The sequence below is a fragment of the Engystomops pustulosus genome, chromosome 4 (assembly GCF_040894005.1).
Source record: "Engystomops pustulosus chromosome 4, aEngPut4.maternal, whole genome shotgun sequence".
Lineage (NCBI taxonomy): Eukaryota > Metazoa > Chordata > Amphibia > Anura > Leptodactylidae > Engystomops > Engystomops pustulosus.
In genome coordinates this window covers 20,071,319-20,093,807 of record NC_092414.1, presented here as the reverse complement: position 1 = coordinate 20,093,807, position 22,489 = coordinate 20,071,319, and the positions used below count along the sequence as shown (strand labels likewise).

General features: G+C 42.7%; 2 protein-coding genes across 4 annotated transcripts in view; one reads left to right on the top strand and one right to left on the bottom strand.

The window, feature by feature from the left end:
• The window catches only part of PRMT8 (protein arginine methyltransferase 8), a 91,362-nt gene extending 81,455 nt beyond the window's left edge, over positions 1–9,907 (top strand). For both annotated transcript variants that reach the window (XM_072145428.1, XM_072145429.1), the window contains exons 9-10: positions 8,067–8,188; positions 9,657–9,907. In XM_072145428.1, coding sequence (XP_072001529.1) covers positions 8,067–8,188; positions 9,657–9,740 — 206 coding nt within the window. In that variant the 3' untranslated portion in view covers positions 9,741–9,907. The remainder of the gene's footprint in view (positions 1–8,066; positions 8,189–9,656) is intronic.
• Positions 9,908–13,962: 4,055 nt separating this feature from the next.
• CRACR2A (calcium release activated channel regulator 2A) overlaps positions 13,963–22,489 on the bottom strand; it is an 86,850-nt gene continuing 78,323 nt past the window's right edge. For both annotated transcript variants that reach the window (XM_072145426.1, XM_072145427.1), the window contains exons 16-18: positions 21,073–21,174; positions 20,395–20,471; positions 13,963–15,043 (exon numbers count right to left, since the gene is read on the bottom strand). In XM_072145426.1, coding sequence (XP_072001527.1) covers positions 14,953–15,043; positions 20,395–20,471; positions 21,073–21,174 — 270 coding nt within the window. In that variant the 3' untranslated portion in view covers positions 13,963–14,952. The remainder of the gene's footprint in view (positions 15,044–20,394; positions 20,472–21,072; positions 21,175–22,489) is intronic.

Genomic DNA, 22,489 nt, shown 5'->3' with positions numbered 1-22,489 from the left:
GATGTCTGGGGTATTTCTACATCACCTCTTCTAGAATTGTTACTTTACCCTGTAATCCTTGAAAACCCTTCAATCACTTATTCTCGGCGAAGATCAGAAGAGGGAGGAGATGAGTGGAGAATTTCTCAAAAATTCAATTTGACTTATACATAACAAATTTTGTTCCAAAAATTTGATTGGGTTCCAAAACCCACCCGAAACCGATCTTGGAGACTTCTATGGCCTGGCAGTTTTGCCACGACTAGGATTCTCTCCAAAAGTAGTTGCCCTCACAAAGCCCTTACTCGACCTGGTTGAGTTGGTCCGCTGGCGAACCAGAGCTGCAGTTCCCAGGGAGCGTCCATCCAATGGGACAAGTCACCAAGACTTGCAAGTAATGGCACCAGGAGGTCGGATAGGGCTTCCGTGTCTCATGTTCTTGCAATTGTCCCATTCATGGTCATTGATGAAAGGAGTAGGACAAGTTTGAGGTTCCGCGGCAAGACGGGAAGGTTGTGGAAGCGCTATTTGACATTGTGGAACCCTTTCATGCATCTCCTGATGCCTTGCCCGAGCATGACAGGGGTTCTCAAAAAATAAGAAACCTCCAGGAGTCCTGGCACAGCCTAGTTGAGATGGGGTCCTCCTTCTCCTGAAATTCCACCTTGCAGATGCTCCTCAGGAATCGCAGTTCTGGTTGACCACCTTTAGGATCCTCTCCCTCAGTCCAAGGCAGGGTTATCGAAAGGCAGCTACTTTTTGAGAGCCTCTTGACCTTTTCAGACCAGGCTGATGATCCAGGCCACGCAGGAAAGGTCTCCAAGAAGTCAGTCTTACCTTCAATGACCTACTAAGGCTTGCAAGTTTGGTTCCACCAATGGCCAGGAAGTTCAGATTCATCCAGAATACCAATTTTCATGAGCTTCTCACATCTATTGTACTTCCTTATCATACTCCTAAAAATCCCCTAACTGACCAACATGGGAAGGGTTCCACCTTGCAGATGCTCCTCAGGAGCCGCAGCTCTGGTTGACCACCTTTAGGATCCTCTCCCTCAGTCCAAGTCAGGGTTATCAAAAGGCAGCTACTTTTTGAGAGCCTCCTGACCTTTTCCGACCAGGCTGATGATCCAGGCCACGCAGGAAAGGTCTCCAAGAAGTCAGTCTTACCTTCAATGACCTACTAAGGCTTACGAGTTTGGTTCCACCAATGGCCAGGAAGTTCAGATTCATCCAAAATACCTTTGTAGATGCTCCTCAGGAGCCGCAGCTCTGGTTGACCACCTTCAGGATCCGCTTCCTCAGTCCAAGTCAGGGTTATCAAAAGGCAGCTACTTTTTGGCCGGGAAGTTCAGATTCATCCAGAATACCAATTTTCATGAGCTTCTCACATCTACTGGTGTGCTTCCTCATCATACTCCTAGCTGACTAACATGGGAAGGTGTTGTGGGCATGCCCTGTAACATAGACACAGATCAGAAGAGGGAGAGATGAGCTCTTCTGATCTTCTTGGGCAATTTTTTTAGTTTTTTAGAAATAATGGAAAACTAGAGTAGAAGAGTAGATATTGTGGTTATTTTGCATGGTAATCCTCGTTGACCAATATGGAAAGTGTTGTGGGCGTGCTCTGTGATCCATGTAGAGAGACGGAGGAGGGAAGAGGAGGTGACCTGTCCCAGTGAACTATCTTGACTATGGAAATTTAGGAACACTTCAAAAACTTCTCAATAAAAACTTGATGCCGAGAGGTGGCAGAAGATGAGGTGCTGCAGGTCCTTGAAATTTTGATAAAACAAGGCGGAGACAATTAGAGCGCATGAACGCTTATCTAGATTCTCACACTTGGCTGAAGCGTAGCCTATAATTACAGGGATGGTAATTAGCTCCGAAGCTTAGATTAATCTACAAACCGAAATAAATTAAGCACCAAGGAGAAGTGCCTAACCCGAGAGTCCGTCACCGCGTGTTCAAGGGTCAGTGGAAACGCTCTCCAGATATTGAGTGGAAGTCACCAAGTGGTACGTTACTGCGAGGACTAGTTATGTCCAGGCTTTAATTAGTTATTCCCTTCCTTGAGGAATTAAAGTGTCCCTCGCCTTTAACAAACCAGTCTAGAGGGCGTACATGAGGAATCACCCCATTTCTGGTCTTCACTTGGCAGCAGTCTGTATCTTTAGTTTACAGGCTTCTCCATACTAGTGGGTGGAGACCTAGCTGCTGTGACTCACTCCTCCCCCCTACCCTCTCCATAGACAATGTTATCTGGCACATAAAGGGAACCTGTCATCAGGGACCTCATTTTAACTAAAGACAGGTTGCAAAAGCCCATTACACCCGGTGCCCTTACATGCAGGGCGTAACTTGAGGGGGTGCAGAGGGTGCGCATATGAGAAGACTATTACTATAAACCATACATTATAGTCGGGGGCCCGGTACAGACTTTGCACCGGGGACCATCAGCTTCCAGTTACCCCACTACTTGCCAGCACCGATCGTGGTTGTTACTGATGGGGGTGAACATTCAGGTTCGGTACCCGAACCCAAACACAACTACTGGCGGTCCCCTACTTAAGCACACCCGAATTACAGAAGACCCCTAGTTAAAGACGGACCCCTTTGCCCACTGTAACCTCTGGTGACCTCTCTGGATGCTTTACTATGGTCCCAGGCTGTAATGATCAGCTGTAAGGTGTCTGTGATGAAGTTTTATTGATAATCCTTGTTCCCATGATTAGAGCAAAAAATTTGGAAACTCCAACTGGGGAAAAAAACCAAAAAATTGTCTGGAGCTACAATTATAAAATATACAGTTTCGACTTACATACAAATTCAACTTAAGAACAACCTATCTTGTATGTAACCCGGGGACTGCCTGTAGTTCTAGTTCAACGAACTTGGCCAAACCTGAACCTGAACTGCTTCATTCATTCTTAGTACTGACTTTTACTGAGTGAAGCACTTGGGGTAAGATAGAAACTTACTATTTGCTCCAGCAGCCTCTGTGCCTATAATTCTCTCATGCTCATCTCCTGCTCTCCCATCCCCTATGTATAGACTTTTATTATATTTGATACCTCTGTAAATTCAGTCCATCTTGTACATAGCAAGACGGATTGAGCAAAGATTTTAAACTGAATTCTGGAGCAGGGAGGAGGAAAAGAATCTAAGATAATTTTTAGAAAAATAGTAGATAAAAATAGATTAAAGCCCACAGTTTACACAGCTGTTAAAAAACTAAGCCAAAAATATCACTGAAACTGTATTTTATTTATTTTTTTTAAATGTATGGGATTTTTTTCAGTATTAAAGGGAACCTGTCACCAAATTTTACTCCAATAAACTAGCAGCCCCCTCAGGTAGAGGATGAAATGTCATTTTCTAGAATTACAGGTGTAATCTTACCTGTTTACCTATAAAAAAAATTATCTTCCAAAGTCAGGCAAATATGACTCTTCTCACCTCTTTTTCAAGTGAGATGAGTCAAGTTTAGTGGTTGCAGGGGAGGTGTCACTTCAGACACCCCTACCTGGTATAGTATGTAGAAACATGATAAGGGTTTGGGTTAGTGTCATATTAAGGATAAGACTCTCATCTTTCAGACCTCCTCCGGCTTGTAGTTCTGTGAGCTACAGAACTGGACATGCAGGGAGTTCTAAAATAGGCAGGAACTGGATTATCTGCAGCTCACATTCCCAACTATGTTTTTAGCTGCCTGTATCTGGAGTTCTGTAGCTCACAAAGCCATAAGCTTGATCTGATGTGATCTGAAAGATGAGATGCTTATCTTTAATATGACACTATAATCATGTTTCTAGGTGCTACAGAACCAACGATAGGGGCATCTTAAGTGACACTTCCCCTGTAACTACTAAACTTGACTCATCTCCTGTGAAAATGAGGTGAGAAGAGTCATATTTGCCCAAATTGGAGGAGAATTTTTATAGGTAAACGGGTGAGATTGCACAAAAAATATAGGAATCTGGAAAGGACATTTCATCCCCCACCTAAGGGGGGCGGTAGTTTAGTGGGGTAAAACCCGGTGACAGGTTCCCTTTAAGCCAAAAAATTGCAGTAACCTAAAAAATAACAACACCGTGAACCGAACTCGCTCACAATATGAAAACTTGGCAAGAGGATAATATAAAATTTGGCAATAAATTTGCTTTTATAATTAAATTTTCACATCGGAATATATTTCGGTCGCTTCTCCTCTGAGCCGTGGAAGTAGCATCAGGATTGTGCAGGCTCAAGGGCGAAACATTTTTGGACGCCCTCCTTAGATTTCTGGCAAGAGGAAGTCTCTGAAACACGACCAAAAACCATGATTAACCCAAAATGTTTTATAAAAATGGTCACAAAAAAAAATTGAATATTTTTAAAGTTAGTTTTTGGGGGTTCACCTTGCCTTAATTTTCACCACATAATGTTTAATAAATTTTAAATATATTTTAGATATGACTACATTTTCCATAGCTCCCCCTACTGGCCGATTTTTCAAAAAGTTGTAATTTACGAATCCATTCTACCAAGTAGCCACGCCCATTTCCACACCCACTTTTGAACTTGGGCTGCAGCCTAGATTGGTAGTCAAATTTATGAAAGTTTTTCATCTACATATTCATCAATCACCTTGTTTTTTGCGGGATGAGTTGTACTTTTTCCATCCATTAAGCAGCATTTTGATTTACAAAGAACTAATAAGTGAAATAACTTTTATTGATTTTTCTATAAACAGGAAGTGAGATGTGGACCACCATGAGCCCAAACCAGACTTGGCTCGTGGCTGATTCCAAGGACCCTGATGGTTTTTAATCTTTAAAACGTTAACAGGTGTCAGATCTGCTGCAAGTGTAGCTCTGTAGTACAATTAGTGGTTGGGGGTGGCGTCCAGGATTTATATACGGTATATCTCCATATATGCTGGTTTCATGATACTTCTTTTACTACTTACTCTTTTGCTATTCCTGTGTTCTCTGACCCTTGCTTTCTTCTTGACTATTCTTTGCCTACTTCTTTTACTACTTACTATATTGCTATTGCTGTGTTCTATGACTCTTGCTGCATTCTTGACTATTTGTTCCCTCACAATTCTGTACCTCACCACCATCTTGGTTTTGACCCAGTTATCCTGACTACCCTGAGTCTCCTGATACTTCTTTTACTACTTGCCCTATTGCTATTTCTGTGTTCTCTGAACCTTGCTTTTTTCTTGACTATTCTTTGCCTCACAATTCTGTACCTCACCGCCACCTTGGTTTTGACCCAGTTATCCTGACTACCCTTGTGTCTCCTGATACTTCTTCTACTACTTACTCTTTTGCTATTCCTGTGTTCTCTGATCCTTACTTTCTTCTTGACTATTCTTTGCCTACTTCTTTTACTACTTACTATATTGCTATTGCTGTGTTCTCTGACTCTTGCTACATTATTAACTATTTGTTCCCTCACAATTCTGTACCTCACCACCATCTTGGTTTTGACCCAGTTATCCTGACTACCCTGAGTCTCCTGATACTTCTTCTACTACTTGCCCTATTGCTATTTCTGTGTTCTCTGAACCTTGCTTTCTTCTTGACTATTCTTTGCCTCACAATTCTATACCACACCGCCACCTTGGTTTTGACCCAGTTATCCTGCCTACCAAGAGTCTCCTGATACTACTTCTACTACTTACTCTATTGCTATTTCTGTGTTCTCTGAACCTTGCTTTCTTCTTGACTATTCTTTGCCACACAATTCTGTACCTCACCGCCACCTCGGTTTTGACCTTGTTCTCTTGACTACACTTGAGTCTGTCTGTCTCTCTTTGTTTGTCATCAACATACTGCATATTATGGGGAATTTATTAAGACCAGTGCTTTAATTGGCAGTTCTTAAATTCCCCCTGGCCCTGCCCCATTTTCCCCGATTGTGTTTGAAAAGCAGGGAAACTGGTGGGAATGGGAGATTTTTATGATTTCTCCACCAGAAAACCAATGGAGAAGGCATAATAAATCTTGCCCACTGTGAGCACAACTCAGAATAGGGAATGTCGACCAGTTGCTGCCTGTGGGCTAAGAAGGCAGGATGTGGCAAGTAGGCAGGGACAGAGGATTTAGGTTAGTTCAGGACCTGCACCATTTCCATATTTTTAAAACTGGGATCATGTATCCAAAAACCGCATGGGGGGGCACATGATGACATATGTAATTGGTGACATGATAATGTGCAGCTTGTTGTCATAGTCATGGAGGTGAAGACCGGGAATAAATCTACTTCAAACAATTGCGAAAACAGCAAAATGTGTCCGTACAATTTTTCTATGACTCCCATAGAGGTGAATAGGAATTACGTAAACAGTATATCAGAGTGAGTTGAGCTGTTTCTGTAACTCCTGAAGTTCCACCAAGTCCAACCAGTTGTTCAAGAGAAGATGATACGGAATACACACGGTGGCTCAGTGGTTGGCACTACAGCCTTACAGCATTGGGGTCCTGGGTTCAAGTCCCAGAGTCAACATCTGCAAAGAGTTTGTATGTTCTCTCCGTGTTTGCGCGGGTTTCCTCCGGGTCCTCCAGTTTCCTCCCACACTCCAAAACATACTGGTAAGGGATTAGATTATGAACCCCATTGAGGACAGGGACTAATTTGGCAAGTTCTGTGCAGCGCTGCGGTATATGTGTGCGCTATATAAATAAAGATTATTATTTATATTATTAATAATACACCTTTAACACTAAAATTTTGTATACCGCCAGTTACCACTAGGGGACACATCCTGATCGCTTCAGGCAGATCAATTCATATCCAAGAACTGTCTGCACAGAGGATTTGGTACTATGTAGCAGTTACTGTAGCTCTGTAGTTTAGTTACAAACGCATCGGCGTGCGGTGCGGTAGGTAGAGTTCCCCTTTAAGCCGATCCCCTACACGATCCAACACTCTGCAGTTGTCACTTTTTATCACGCCGTATACAGCGGAAATGCAAATTCCCCATCGTCAGGAGACTCCGCGGTAATGAATGGGATGAATTGTTTAGTAACAAGGTGATAATTGAAAACCGTCTTTATCCTAAGAAATCACATTCCGAAGTCTTGGCTGGAGATACATTAGCTTAGTCATCAGTCACCTGCTCCGGCCGGGATAAGAATAGTCCGAGGATCTGCCACCAGCTATATATGGGGTGTGACAATGCACACAGTGATACATCACAGTCCTACAGGACGTCACAGTTGGGCTTTTTCTCACGGTCCTCTTCATTGGACGTATCTAGAGATCACGAGATATTAAGAAATGTCATATTGTGGCGTTATAGGGGCAGGTGCGCACCCAGTGGTCGTGTTGGGAATTGCATCCTGTCAAAGGTTTTGTAAGTGTCAGGCTTTCTCCTTCTGAAGCCTTTGCCATTTGAGGCCGCCTTGCAGGCGTGTGGAGACTTATAACCATTTATGCTCCATGGTAAGGGGGCGGCCTTACAAGGTAGCAAAAAAGGCGTGGTCTTAGGTTTAGTAACAAAATGTATGGGAAAATCATGATTTTCAAATGTAAATGTCCATGTGCGGACAAGATGAAGCGGCCGCCCTTCCTTCCTTCCTCCTCCTCCCTCCCTTTTTTCCTTCCTCCTTCCTTCCTTCCTTCTTCCCTACCTTCTTTCCTTCCTCCTTCCTTCCTTCCTTCCTTCCTCCATCCTTCCCTCCCTCCCTCCCTTCCTTCCTTCCCCTTTTTTCTTTCATTCTTTTTTCTTCCTTTCTTTACCTTTCTTTCATTCTGTCTTCCTTCCTTTCTTCCTTACTAAACTCCCCTTTCTTTCTTTCTTTCTTTCTTTTTTCTTTCTTTCTTTGTTTCATACCTACTTCCTTCCTTCCTTCCTTCCTTCCTTCCTATCTTTCTTCCTTTCTTTCTTTCTTTCTTCCTTTCTTTCTTTGTTTCATACATACATTCTTTCTTTCTTTCTTTCTTTCTTTCTTTCTTTCTTTCCTCACCTTTTGTTTGTTGCTTTCTTTCTTCCTTCCATCTCCCTATCCTTTCCGTTCTTTTTCCTTCCGTCTTATTATGAATGAGTTATAACAGCTTTGATGATAAATCTTATGCTTTCCTTCTCCTCCGCAGCTCCTGATGCTCCCTACACGCACTGGAAGCAAACGGTCTTCTACTTGGAGGATTACCTGACGGTGCGGAGAGGAGAAGAGCTGTACGGGACCTTATCTATGAAGCCTAATGCTAACAACATAGTGAGTGTCCACCACTTCCACTACCACGTGTAGTAGGTATATCAGCCCCTGTATCCATCATTGGGGGCCATACCGTACACCGTGGCCTCAGCTATGGCTTGTCCCATGTATTGTTGGACTGGGGAATCATTGGGCTATGGAGGGCACCTCTGACTACGGCAAAAATAAAATCAGTCCAGGGTTTTAGCGTCATCATTTTTTGGCTATCATTCTGCACCGTGGATAAGTCATCCAGAAGGTTGAGTAGATGAGTTTTGATCAACCCAAAATTTAGATTTTCCTATGACCCTATTAATGGCCCTCATGATGTTCTATCCTCTCTCTGACGTCTCTTCATATAGTAAGGTACCTTGAAATAGCGCCACTCTTGCCCTTGTGTGGTACTGCAGCCCCTCTAACATATTCCCGACAGAAATGGCAGATATTATAAAACGTCGATTTACAATGAAATGTACAATGGCCGAGCTACAGGAGTCACAGTAGTCGCATTTGCGGCACTGATTACCCCCTTAATCATGACTCCTAAATCACTCATGACCAATCATAAAGAGAACTGTGCAGCTGCATAGTTCTCTCTATAAAGGAGTTTCAACTGTAGTGCTCTAGAACGCAGGGATACTTACAATAAAATAACCCCTTCTATGCTCAACACCACCGTGAATATGAAAATTAACCCCCCTCACTATTCCCAACCACCATGCATGCTGACATTAATCCCTTCAATGTCATCAAACCCCGGGATGACCTTTACACCTAAATCTTTACTGCCTTAGACCACTAACGTTAAATGTTATAGATGGTAGAATAAGGATGTTTAAGTCCCACCCCCAAAATATTCATATACCCACCCTGGAATATTTGAACCCACCCCTGAGCTGCAAGGACTATCTCTTTTGGCAAATTAGGGACTGTCTTGGCAGATTCAGGACTGTCAGCAAGTCCTGTATGTTATGTGTTCATATGAGGGGTTTAGCTATAGGGAGTCAGAGGTAGAAGCAGCAGACTTAAAGGAAATCTACCACCAGGATCAAGGAGTGTAAACCAAGCACACTTACCTGCTGGTGTGTTCCACTTCTGACAGGATCCGGTCTTCTTTTAGCTTCTTATGTCCTTGTTTTTTTGTTTTTTTTAAAAAAGGCTTTAAAAAACATGCAAATGAGCCTCCAGGCTACACAGATGTTTATTGAGCTTGCAGCCCCTGAGGCTCATTTGCATAAATTTTAAAGCTTTTTTTTTGGGGGGGGGGGGGGGCAAATCCAGGATATAAAAAGCTAAAGGAAGAGTGGATCCTGCTAGAGAGGGTACACGCCAATATGTAAGTGCTCTTGGTTTATAATCCTTCATCCTGGTGGTAGATTTCCTTTAATATTTTCAGTACCAACCAATCATGGGGACAGATATGGTAACAAAGGGGTTACATCCAATATCTCACCCCCCCCCCCCCCCCCATCTTTGCTACTCTTCACAGCGGGATCTGGATTTCACCGTAGAACTGGATTTCAAAGGCCAGCTGTGCGAAGCCTCCATATCCCACGACTATAAGATGCGTTAGGACGCATTAACCCTCTACCTGCCATACTTGAAGCCGCCGGTACTTACGAAGAAAGAAAACGGTCACCGGAAATGTCAGTTCTGCTTCGCAACGAGAGGAGACGAATGAATAAACAAAAAAAAATTACAAAATGTATTCATGTTGTTGGAAGTAACTAATAAACGAAACGAGCAAAAAAAAAAAAATTGGAGTTTTATGGGTTAATTGTGAGGTCTAACATAATGGCTGATGCATATAAAGTGATGTCATTGGGTGATAGCATCGCATCGCTCATCATCAGTGTGTAGAGAGCGCCCTCCAGCACAGATTTTAGGAACTGCAGAGTGATAGAAAATAATAGCTTATTCCTTAAACCTGGAATTATCTACCATAGATATAAATTACTGTCTAACTCCGAGGTCCATCTAATGGCAGGAGGTTCATTAGGGTCCCAAAATAAAAATCAAGACTCAACGTAATTGTCCCTTTTTCCTGTATGATGAAATTGCATGGACTGTACCACTCTGGATCTCTTGTGGGGGGACACAACAACCTCCTTGTTTGTATACTGTCCTCCCAGCAGGCAGAGCTGGACCTATCACTAGCTGCTCATGTGTTGTTGTGCAGAGACCTCATGGGATTGATAGCAGAGTATGGAGAAAGACCATCTGAAAATCAAAATGATTTTGGACTCCATTTCATCCAATTACTGGAGGTTTTGTTAGGCGAGGTTCACATAACTTTATTTGTATAACGCCAGGTAAGCATATTCGGAGACATATAGCTCTCTGTGGTAAGGATATGTCGAAAAATCCACTAGACATATCTCTAAACCGTAACTCTGAAGTTAACCTGCTATGATTTATGTGTCAGCCAGGCCATTCAGTAGATGCTATCACTCTCCCCTCATTCCAGGACAGTGGGGGATGGACAGTACAGAGAACGGAGGAGACAGAGCACACACAGAAGTACACCGATTGCTGTCCTGCTCCCACTAATGATGGGAAGTCCGGCTCTTCTTAGCAAGGTGGCTCATTAGGCTCCACTCACTAAGAAGAGCCGGCTCTTTTGGATCCTGAATGGTTGCCTAACGGACGCAGGCCAGTCAGTCACCCCACACCACTTTTAACCCGATTTTATTGGGTTAAGGGGGCGTGGTGAGCCATTAAGGGTGGGGTTTAGTGAGCCATTGGGTTACTGAGGCGAGCCGGCTCTTTGTGCCGGCTCGTTCACGAACGATCCATCACTAGCTCCCACCCTCTTCTCTTTACTAACCTGACTACAGCCTTCTCAACGCCTAGAGATGTTGATGTGTGCAGGGAAGTCTTATGGATGTTAATAAATTCTTTATTAAACTGAACAGCAGGGGCGTTACTAGGAGAGGCCGGGGCCCATAGCAGTATTCTGAATGGGTCCTCCCTTCTCGCTTAAAAATATACATATTACTCTCATACATATATATACACACACATATTTATATACTCATATACATAAACATACAGTTCTTCACGCACACACACATTTATACAATCCTACACACATACGCACACATATAGAGCATATACACATCACATATACACACACATACAATACCACATAGACGTAGAGCATATATACACACATACAGTATATACACACCATATACACATCACAGATACACACACATATACAGTATATATACATCACATATATGTTACCTACATATTATACTGTACAACATGCAGCATAATATATATATAATGGTCCACATTCTCCATTCTTTATTGTCAAGTCAGATGATGGGGCCCCCTGACACTGCAAGCCCTATAGGAACTGCTATGGCTGCTACCGCTGTAGTTATGCCCCTTCTGAGCAGCTGCAGGGGAGGAGGTGGACTGTGTGTGGGGATATGAGAGCAGAGTGTAGACAGAGCAGACATGATGGAGCTGCTACTGCTTCCTGTAATCTCTGCATAGAGACCACAACTAGCACAGTGCAAAGCCACACCCCCTCACCCTTCAGTGACCTCTCTGTCTGTACCCTGCATCTCCTGTTGCTTCCTCTTTCACTCTACAGAACATTCTTAGCAACCAGAATGCCGGGCAGACAGGAGAGGGCTGAGACAGGATGATAGGAAAGAAACAGCTGCAGTAGGGTAATTAAAGTATATTTGTAAAATTTTAGTTTTTAGCTATTGCAGCTATAGTAAAAAAAAACTTTACAAACTTTACAGTTGCAAATTAAAATGGATTACAAAAATGAGATGTGAACGTAACCTCAAACTGAATATTTTTAAAAAAATTTTAAGCATTTTCATGGACCACCCATCTTACAGTGGGGACCCTAACCAGAACATATTTTCTCTTAAAAAAAACCTTCAAAAGTGAACCATAATTTATTTGCATTTGTACAATCAAACAATACAAGTGGGAGGATTTATTTATGACATCAAAAGAGACCTCAAAACATTACATTTTAACACATTTTTACCATTTTTTAACAAATTGTTCTATCAAAATTATAGAACTTAGTTCAACAAAAAAATGTAATTCAACCCATATGGACACATTTTCAAGACATTTGGGTGATTTTTAAGGCCTGTCTTGGAAATTGTGATGGTGTTGTGTCCCATCATAGCTTAGATGATGTGAAATCTCCAGATCACATTTTTGTACATTTATAGGTGTAAAGAAACTTCCCAGAAAGTATATTTCCACCAGAAATTGTAAAATTATCAAATTTGTTGTCCAGGAGCCTATTTTCTATTAAAACAGGCCCCGCCCATGAGGTTCTACTAAGCTAAATTTAGATCACTATAGAGGCAAGTTTAAATGGGGGGTGGGAGATAATGTATAGGAGGTCTGTCCTTAGTATGGATGTCCAAATGGTCACATACTTTGGAATTTAGACCAAACAATCTATCAATCCATACTCATACTCCACCACACTCCATCAGTTTTGACCCCTAAAACTGCTGAGAGGTTTAGTTAAACACGGTGTAGGTACACTAGGGGATGATGGTCATGCAGGTGTAATATCAGACTAACCAAGGTCATAATTTATCCAGTGCCACATTCAAAAGTGTCCAGGAGGCGGGACTTCCATGTGCACTGGAATGAGTGCTCTACACTGAAAACTCTTTGTTTTAAGCTACATCATAAAAGGAACCTCCTCCTGTTTCCTAAGTATTTGTCTGTTTTTTTACATTTATACAAATGCTCACCTTAGCACCGCAGGGGCGGGGCTCTGTCATCTAGTGCACTAGGAAGCCCATTGGATACAGATAAAATCCTAATGTCTCATCTCTTCATGGGAAATATTGATCATTGAGTTGATGCTGGAAGGATCTTGGCAGCACAGAGAGAATAATATGGGTGCCCCATCAGACGTGGCCCCGCCCCTGATGCACTGGGAATCTAATTTGCATACAATTAAAAATTCAATTTTCTTAACATTGACAGATTACAGAAAAACAGGAACGGTATCTCCAGAAAACTTATAAATTCACCTAAAAATATTGATTTTCACTGGATATAGTGTTTTGGAGCAGGCAAATCCCTTTAAGAAATTTGACTTGGGTTTTATTAAATTTATTAAACTTGTGTTTTATTTATTAAACTTGGGTTTTATTAAATTTATTTTGGAAGTAGCAGAATTGTTATGAGCTGAAATACATTATGAACATGACATACAAAAATAAAGGAAACTATTTTATTATTTAAGGTGCTTGAAGGGTCACCAGAAAAAATGGTTGATCCCCGATGATCTTAAAGGGAACCAGTCACTTTAAAAATGGGACTGGAGCCCTTTAAGATTAAGGCAGGCAGTGTGTCATAGAGCAGTAGGTAAGAAATCGGTATATCGTTTGGTGGGGGGAAAAAATCACTAGAATTTGTAATATTCAAATTCCAGTCTTAGGAGTCCAGTAGGCGGTTCTAGCATCTGTTGACATTTGACAATCATTGTTACAAAACCTGAGATATTGACTATGGAAATTCCCTTTAAACTAGTGCTTTTCTCATATGCATTTATTTCCATAGTGTTTTATACTTACATTTTTTTTTATAAAATATAATTTAAAAATCTACATAAAAAAATCCAAGGTTCCAATTGATTTTAAAATATTTGATATGGTCATATCAAAATCAAGACTGAACCCAGACAGACCCCAAGGGACCAATCATATGATCTGATAGGTGCATTGATGGCTTATGCTCCGCCCTAAGAGCAGGCGGAGTCTTCATGCAGTTCCTAATACAGCGCCATCTATATGGCTGTGGCTGGTACTGCAGTTTTTTTTTTTCAATTCAAGCAGAAAACAAGCTTGTAATTCACATAAGTCATTTGCTACCAATCTGTCGCAAATCTAAAAGCAGCATCATTTTTTTTCCTCCAGCGCCACTGTTGTTGAAGGCAATATTTGGTATTGCACCTAATTGGACTTCAGGTCAGAGCAGTAGGACTAGACACGGTCTATGGAGACGTTTTGCATTGCAAGGCCTAGTGGACTTCTAACACAATCAGGGTCGGATGAGGCTTGTTGAGCCTTAAAGGGATAGCCAGTAATTTATAGGATTAGTGACTTCCAATAGGTGGCGCTAGAAGCATAAATTTGCATATTTCCCATTAAAATGTCTCCCTTATGAGAAATAGCTCTCACATAGGTGTACAAAAGGAACTGATTTTAAAAAATCGGTACACACTTGACACCTTGAATCGCCGATTCGTCTACTGACCAAAGTTGATTTGATGCCAACAAAGAGTAACTAGCATTTCGACCACTTATACGTTGACAGTCCAGATCTCTACTTATCAGCTAATATAATGCCACCATGGAGTGAAAAAGAAAAGGAGGACTTAAGCTGCTCCTCCCTTAAAAACTGGCTCCACCCCCGCTTAAACCCATACATATCAAAAATCTGTATTCCAGGTACGATGGGTTCCCCGATGAAAAATTTGTAACTTCTAAGAGAAGTCATGTAGCTGTCTCTTAGACATAACATCTCCATCCAGTTGTGGAGTAGTTTACAACATGATGACTAAAAACCACAAAAACAATATAAAATAATATAAAAACATCAATTCCGATGTCCTTAGTTATAAAAATACCAGTCTCTGGCATAGAACCATGATTTTCCCATAGCCATAAACAAGCTAATGCCATCCTATTGGGTGGTATTATACCAGCTTAACGTTACGCCAAGGCCTCCGGGATCGGTAGTGTATAAATAGAAGGAGAATAAACATCATTAATCTACTGTCTGGAACAACAATTCTTCTTCTTTGGTGAGTCGAGTAGACGGACAGTTTTCTCCTTCACTTTGTCTTCTTGCTCCTTTAGAATCCTGGAGAAACATAAAATCATTAGAATCACAAAAACTAACAAAAAAATCCTAAAAGGGTATCAAAAAGAATCTTATCTCAGTCTGCAGCTGGATCCTGAAAAGAACAAACGAGTTAATCTCATGCTGAACTTGTCAATCATTGGTAAGAAAAGGAGGAGGGGTTTACTCTGATAGGCAGGGCTTAATATTCAGGACAGGAAGAGGGGAGAGGCTACTGCTGCACACAGTTGTCTTACAGTCAGCACAGCCTAAGTCTGCAGCCTGATCCTGAAGAGAACAAATGGGTTAATCTTTTGTTGATCTTGTCGATCATTGGTAAGATGAGGAGGAGGGGTTTACTCCGATAGGCGGGGCTTAATATTCAGGACAGGAAGAGGGGAGAGGCCACTGCTGCACACAGTTGTCTTACAGTCAGCGCAGCCTAAGTCTGCAGCCTAATCCTGAAGAGAACAAATGGGTTAATTTTTTGTAGACCTTGTCAATCAATGGTAAAATGAGGAGACGGGGCTTACTCCAATGGGTGGGGCTTAATAATCTTTTGTGTTTTTCTTTAGAGAGGAAGAGGGGAGATGCTCCTGCTTTAGCCAGTTATCTTACAGTCAGCACAGCCTCAGCCTGATCCTGCAGAGAGAACAAGTGGGTCAATCTCATGCTGAACTTGTCAATCATTGGTAAGAAAAGGAGGAGGGGTTTACTCCGATAGGCGGAGTTTAATATTCTGTGTGTTCCACCACAGACAGGAAGAGGGGCGTGGCTCATGCTGCAGCCAGTTATCTTACAGTCAGCACAGCCTCAGTCTGCAGCCTGATCCTGAAGAGAGAACAAGTGGGTTAATCTCTTCTCGATCTTGTCAATCAATGGTAAAAGGAGGAGGCGGGGCTTACTCCAATGGGTGGGGTTTAATCTTTGTGTTCCACTCTAGACAGGAAGAGGAAAGAGGCTCCTGCTTTGCTACTGAGCCACAACACAATAGGACTAAAACTTTAGAAGAAGAATAAAACACTAAGGGCTGGAATAGGTGTCAGATCACACAGGACATCACAGCTCTCCATATATGAGGTGGAATAGTCACAAACCAGTCCGAAACTCCAATACTTAATGGAACAGCCTTGGCTATATGAGCATGAGCAATGGACCATCATATAACAGAAGAAGGCACATGGTCTCATAATTCAGTTTCCTTCACATAATTTGGACAGTCAAGTGTATGTGCATCACCCCCTACATGGCAAGAAGAAGGCCCTAAAATTTTGTCATGCTCTCAGCAATATTATGCTCTGGAGAACCTTCGGTCCTAGCATTATTCATGAGAATGTTGCTGGGAAACATACCTAAATATTCTACAGAATATATAGCCCCCTTCATGGCAGTGGTGCCTCCTAAAACCAATGGCTTCTACAAGAAGAACATTGACGATGTCACATTGCAAACAAACTTCACAAATGGTTTGAGGAACACAACAAAGTTTAACTTTTGAGTTCCCCTCAATACCCCAGATCTCAAAACAATGGCCCACCAAGTCCGACCCGTGGAAATCTAACCTCTCGCATCAGACCCTTCCTCAATCCAGTGTCTACAAAATTACTAGTCCATGCCCTCATCATCTCCCGCTTGAACTACTGCAATATTCTTCTCTGTGGTCTCCCAGATAACTCTCTAATGCCCGTCCAATCCATCCTTAATTCCACTGCCTGGTTGATCCACCTGTCTCCTCGCTTCTCCTCTGCCTCTCCTCTCTTCCAGTCTCTCCAGTGGTTACCAATTACACAACGAATCCAGTATAACATACCAACCATGACTTAAAAAGCCGTCCACAACCTGTCCCCTCCATATATCTCTGAAATCATCAGCCAATACTGCCCCACACGTAATCTCTGTTCCTTACAGGACCACCAGCTCCACTATATTACCATCCACTCTTCAAAAACCGTCTCCAGGACTTCTCCCGTGCTTCCCCCATACTCTGGAATTCTCTACCAAAATATGTCAGATTGACCCCCACCTTCCAACCCTTCAAACGTAACCTGAAAACCCACCTGGTCAGGATCTACAACACACAATAACTGCTCTGCTCCCTCACCATGTGTCTCCATCTTCCCTCCCATATAGATTGTGAGTTCTCTTGGGCAGGGTCCTCCTCCCACTTGTCTCCTGATCACTGTAGTTACTGACTGTACAGCATCATGAAATCAATTTTGCTCTACAAATGCATAATAAAGACCGATATGATCTGCCTTCTAAAGTCTAGTCAGATACTACAAGACACCCTCAAAGGTTTGTGGAAACTCTTTGATGAGTCGGGGATGTTTCTGTTGCATGAGGTTGACCTACACAATATTAGGACAGTGGTTTGGATGTTCGGGTGGATCGATGTATATGAATGATAAGAAAGTTAGGACGTGGACTCCCGAGTTGTGGCTCATTTAAATATCGGCGAGATAATAGACAAGAGGATTTGGTCCATCCATCATCGCTTCGAGCAATAATTGGGAAATCATGGGGAGGATCATTTATCTCATTACTTGGCATGGGTGGTCTCTCGAAGACATCATGTTCTCACAGCCACTAGATGGATCATTTGTAATGGGGCACCAGATGTTGTTTTTATTACATCATTGACGTGTATGGAGGGGGTCTTATATATCGTAGTAGGCCGTGGTCTGAGAGAGAGGAGTCTAGAGGACACATATCTAAAAGAACGGTGATCTCTCCTATATGGAGCAGCTCCCACAATGGAATAAGAATCAGGACTACTCTTTCATTTCTACTCTATTTCACCAATGCATTCGACTCCATCTGCATCGCAGCCCTCGACATACCTTCTGCTAGCGACAGTAGGTCAGACCTCGAAATCCAGGACTATCCTGCCAGATCTAGTCACACTTTATTCTTTGGGTGTAGTGTCTCTTTAATGAACATGGATGGACAAGGTATTGAACTGTAGATAGAAGTTCCAGTGAAACTTCTGTCCCCATCTGTCCAGCATTGGCCTCTATAAGAGACATGTGCCGCCCACCGACGCCACCCTGATCAAGGCTGATCACTGACCGATTCACCACCAAAGAAAGTTTCACTGGAACTTCTCCTATCTACAGACCCTGTCCGTCCATGTTCCTTAAAGAGACACTACACCCAAAGAATAAAGTTTGACCAGATCTGGCAGGATAGAGATTTTGAGGTCTAACCTACTGTCGCTAGCAGAATTTATGTCTAGGGCTGCGACGCAGATGGAGTCGAAGGCAATGGTGAAATAAAGTCTTGTTCTTCTTTCTACAGTTGGTTTGCCAATTTTTCCCATGCTACATTAAAGACTCGATTACATTTTGGCTGGATCTCTATTAGGAGACTCGGTAATTTTAGGAGTCCAACATTTATAAAACAAATAGAAAAAGGAAAAAAAGAAATAGAAATAATGAAAATCAACTGTTGATCCCAACAGCGGTTTTCTTGCCGATAAGGCTTCCAGTCTTCATAATGCCACAAAGCAAATGATATGTCTGAGCCAATTGCTGTCCTCCAAAGTGACCGGACACCCCAAAGACCAGACTCGGAACAGGCCAGCGCACCGGTGATTGGCACTGGCCACTTCCGGGTTTGCTATTTACCGTATATACTCGAGTATAAGCCGACCCGAGTATAAGCCGAGACCCCTAATTTTACAACCAAAAACTGGGAAAACCTATTGACTCGAGTATAAGCCGAGGGTGGGAAATGCATTGGTCACAGACCCAGCCAAGTATATAGCCAGCCAGCCCCCTATAATATACAGCTTGCCCCCAGTAGTATACAGCCTGCCCCCAGTAGTATACAGCCTGCCCCCAGTAGTATACAGCCTGCCACAGCCTGCTCCCAGTAGTATACAGCCACCCCAGCCAGCCCCCAGTAGTATATAGCCACCCCAGCCAGCCCCCAGTAGTATACAGCCACCCCAGCCTGCCCCCAGTAGTATACAGCCACCCCAGTAGTATACAGCCTGCCCCCAGTAGTATACAGCCTGCCCCAGCCTGCTCCACCCTGCTCCCAGTAGTATACAGCCACCCCAGCCAGCCCCTAGTAGTATACAGCCACCCCAGCCAGCCCCCAGTAGTATACAGCCACCCAGCCTGCCCCCAGTAGTATACAGCCATCCAGCCTGCCCCGAGTAGTATACAGCCACCTAAGCCTGCCCCCCAGTAGTATACAGCCTGCCCCCCAGTAGTATACAGCATGCCCCCAGTAGTATACAGCCACCCCAGCCTTCCCCCCAGTAGTATACAGCATGCCCCCGTAGTATACAGCCACCCAGCCTGCCCCCAGTTGTATACAGTGTGCCCCCAGTAGTATACAGCCACCCCAGCCTGCCCCCCAGTAGTATACAGCATGCCCCCAGTAGTATACAGCATCCCCCCACTAGTATACAGTCAGCCCAGAATTAGAAAAAAAAACGTATTTACTTTATTTACCGATGCGCAGCGCTGCTCCCCCGATGTCATCGCGGCTCGTCTTCAGGCTTTCCGGCTCCTCTTCTTGCTTTCGCGCCGTCTTCTGTCTTCTTTAACATCGCGTTGGAGCTGTTCTCTCCCGTGCGGCGCCTAGTATGACGCGCCGCTGCTGACGTCATACTAGGCGCCGCACAGGAGAAAAACAATGGCGGCGCCCAGCAAGATGTTAAAGAAGACAGAAGACGGCGCATCGGGGCCACCGGAGGGTGAATAAATAATTTTTTTTTTTTTAGTCCATTTTTTATTATTTTTATTAAGTATTGACTCGTGTATAAGCCGAGGGGACGTTTTTCAGCACATTTTTTGTGCTGAAAAACTCGGCTTATACACGAGTATATATGGTATTCAGGCGGCTCCCATGACTCCCTGCCGGATCTTTGAGCGTAAGCCATAGAGAAAGCTTCCCAGCGTTATTCCTGTTTCTGCGCTGCTGTGTTCCCGGGCTCCTGGGTTCCCATGTTCCTGCGTTACTGTGTTCCCGTTCCCATCTGCATTGATCTCCTGTTGCTGACTCCGGACCTGTATGCTGACCTTGCATCTCTGCTGCCTGCCCTGACTACCAGCCTGACGGTGAGCCTGAATGCCGATTCTGTACCACGACCTTGGCTGCCACTGTGGGCTAGTCGCACCTGTGAAACGACCTGGTGGTATCCTGCCGCAGCAAGAACATCCCGCTTTGCGGCGGGCTCTGGTGAAGCCCAGGTGCCACTTAGACTCCGGTCCCAGGTGTCGGCTAGTACTATCTCCCGCAGTGGTCCAGGGGGTTCACTAACCCCGAACCCTGACAATGTGCATGTGTTTTTTTTTACTAAAAATTTCCCCTGAGGAGTCAAGAAAAGTGCAAATATCTGAATACAGGGCATGACTTACGCTGCCAAATGCAGAATGGATTCTTTCACATTGTGTCCACTGGAGGCGCTGCATTCATAGAAAATTAAATTACAATCCTAAAAAATAAGAAAAAATTGAACAAGTAAAGTGATGGAATCTAGACTTAAAACTTAATACGTAGAGAAAAAAACCTCCCCTGTATCACCTCCCCCTCTATATGGAGCAGCTCCCACAATGCAGGAATAAGAGTGAGGGCTACTCTGTCATTTCTATGGACACCATGTAATACCACATCTGTCCAGCAGTGGCCTCTGTAACAGACCTGTGCCGCCCACCGACACCACCCTGATCAAGGCAGATTACTGACTGATTCTTCACCAAAGAAAGTTACCCTTGAGCTTCTGCCACCAGGAGGGAGGTCATCTTTGGGGTTTAAATTAGCCACGCCCCCTTTAAATGAGGGACAAATTTGCCAAATATTTGGGAAGGTTCCGAAATTAGTGCTAATGATTTTCAATCCCAACAACTCTGAATGAAGGATTGGTCCATGATTGAGGGGCACAAATAATAGATCAGGGTCTGAAAAAAAATGCACCCAAAAAGCCACTAAAATACAAACCAAAAACCATGCATCAGACTAAGATGAATGTGGCCCAAGGGGTCAATGTGCTAATGAAGGGATGGAGGATACAAGACACAGAGGTGTAGGTCCTGTACCTTGGCGAGGAGCTCCCCCAGGCCACATGGGACCTCTCTCTCCTTTTCGATGTCTGTTTTGTTTCCCAACATTAATATGGGAATGTTCTCCCCGGCTCCTTCCTGTAGACAAAAGACAAGATTTCAGAATCTTCTAGAATCTGTTGTATATTCCTTGGTTATGGTTTTACAGTGCAACATATCAATCACACGACTGTCACTGTATTTATGTAAATCCATCTCATCTATCTATCTCATATCTATCTATATCTCTATCTCATATCTATCTATCTCATATCTATCTATCTATCTCCTATCTATCTATCTATCTCATATCTATCTATCTAATATCTATCTATCTATCTCATATCTATCTATCTATCTATCTACTCGTAGAAATTTCAAAACAGCACACAGAAATTAGAGATGGATGGGTGCACGCTCACTAGGATCGGGCTCCGGATCCTCCAGGTAAGTAATACGAAAGGTAAGCAGCACTCCGGGACGTCAGAAGTCAAAGGTGCAACAGGTGATTTTATTCCATGTTTAGGAGTACAGCAGGGTACAACAGCGACGTAAAGGCTCTCTGGAGCCGAAACGTCGCTGTTGTACCCTGCTGTACTCCTAAACATGGAATAAAATCTCCGGTTTCCTCCCACACTTCAAAACATACTGTTAGGTTGTTAAGATTGTGAGCCCCATGGGGACAGGGACCAATTTGACATGCTTTGTGCAGCGCTGCGTAATCTGTGTGCGCTATATAAATAAAGAATTATTATTATTATTATTATTAATAAAATCACCTGTTGCACCTTTGACTTCTGACGTCCCGGAGTGCTGCTTACCTTTCGTATTACTTATCTATCTATCTATCTCATATCTATCTCATATCTATCTATCTATCTCATATCTATCTATCTCATATCTATCTATCTCATATCTATCTATCTCATATCTATCTATCTATCTCATATCTATCTATCTATCTATCTCATATCTATCTATCTATCTCATATCTATCTATCTCATATCTATCTCATATCTATCTATCTATCTCATATCTATCTATCTATCTCATATCTATCTATCTATCTATCTCATATCTATCTATCTATCTCATATCTATCTATCTATCTATCTATCTATCTATCTATCTATCTCATATCTATCTATCTATCTATCTATCTCATATCTATCTATCTCATATCTATCTATCTCATATCTATCTCATATCTATCTATCTCCTATCTATCTATCTCCTATCTATCTCATATCTATCTATCTATCTCATATCTATCTATCTCATATCTATCTCATATCTATCTATCTATCTATCTCATATCTATCTATCTATCTATCTATCTCATATCTATCTATCTATCTATCTATCTATCTATCTCATATCTATCTATCTATCTCATATCTATCTATCTATCTA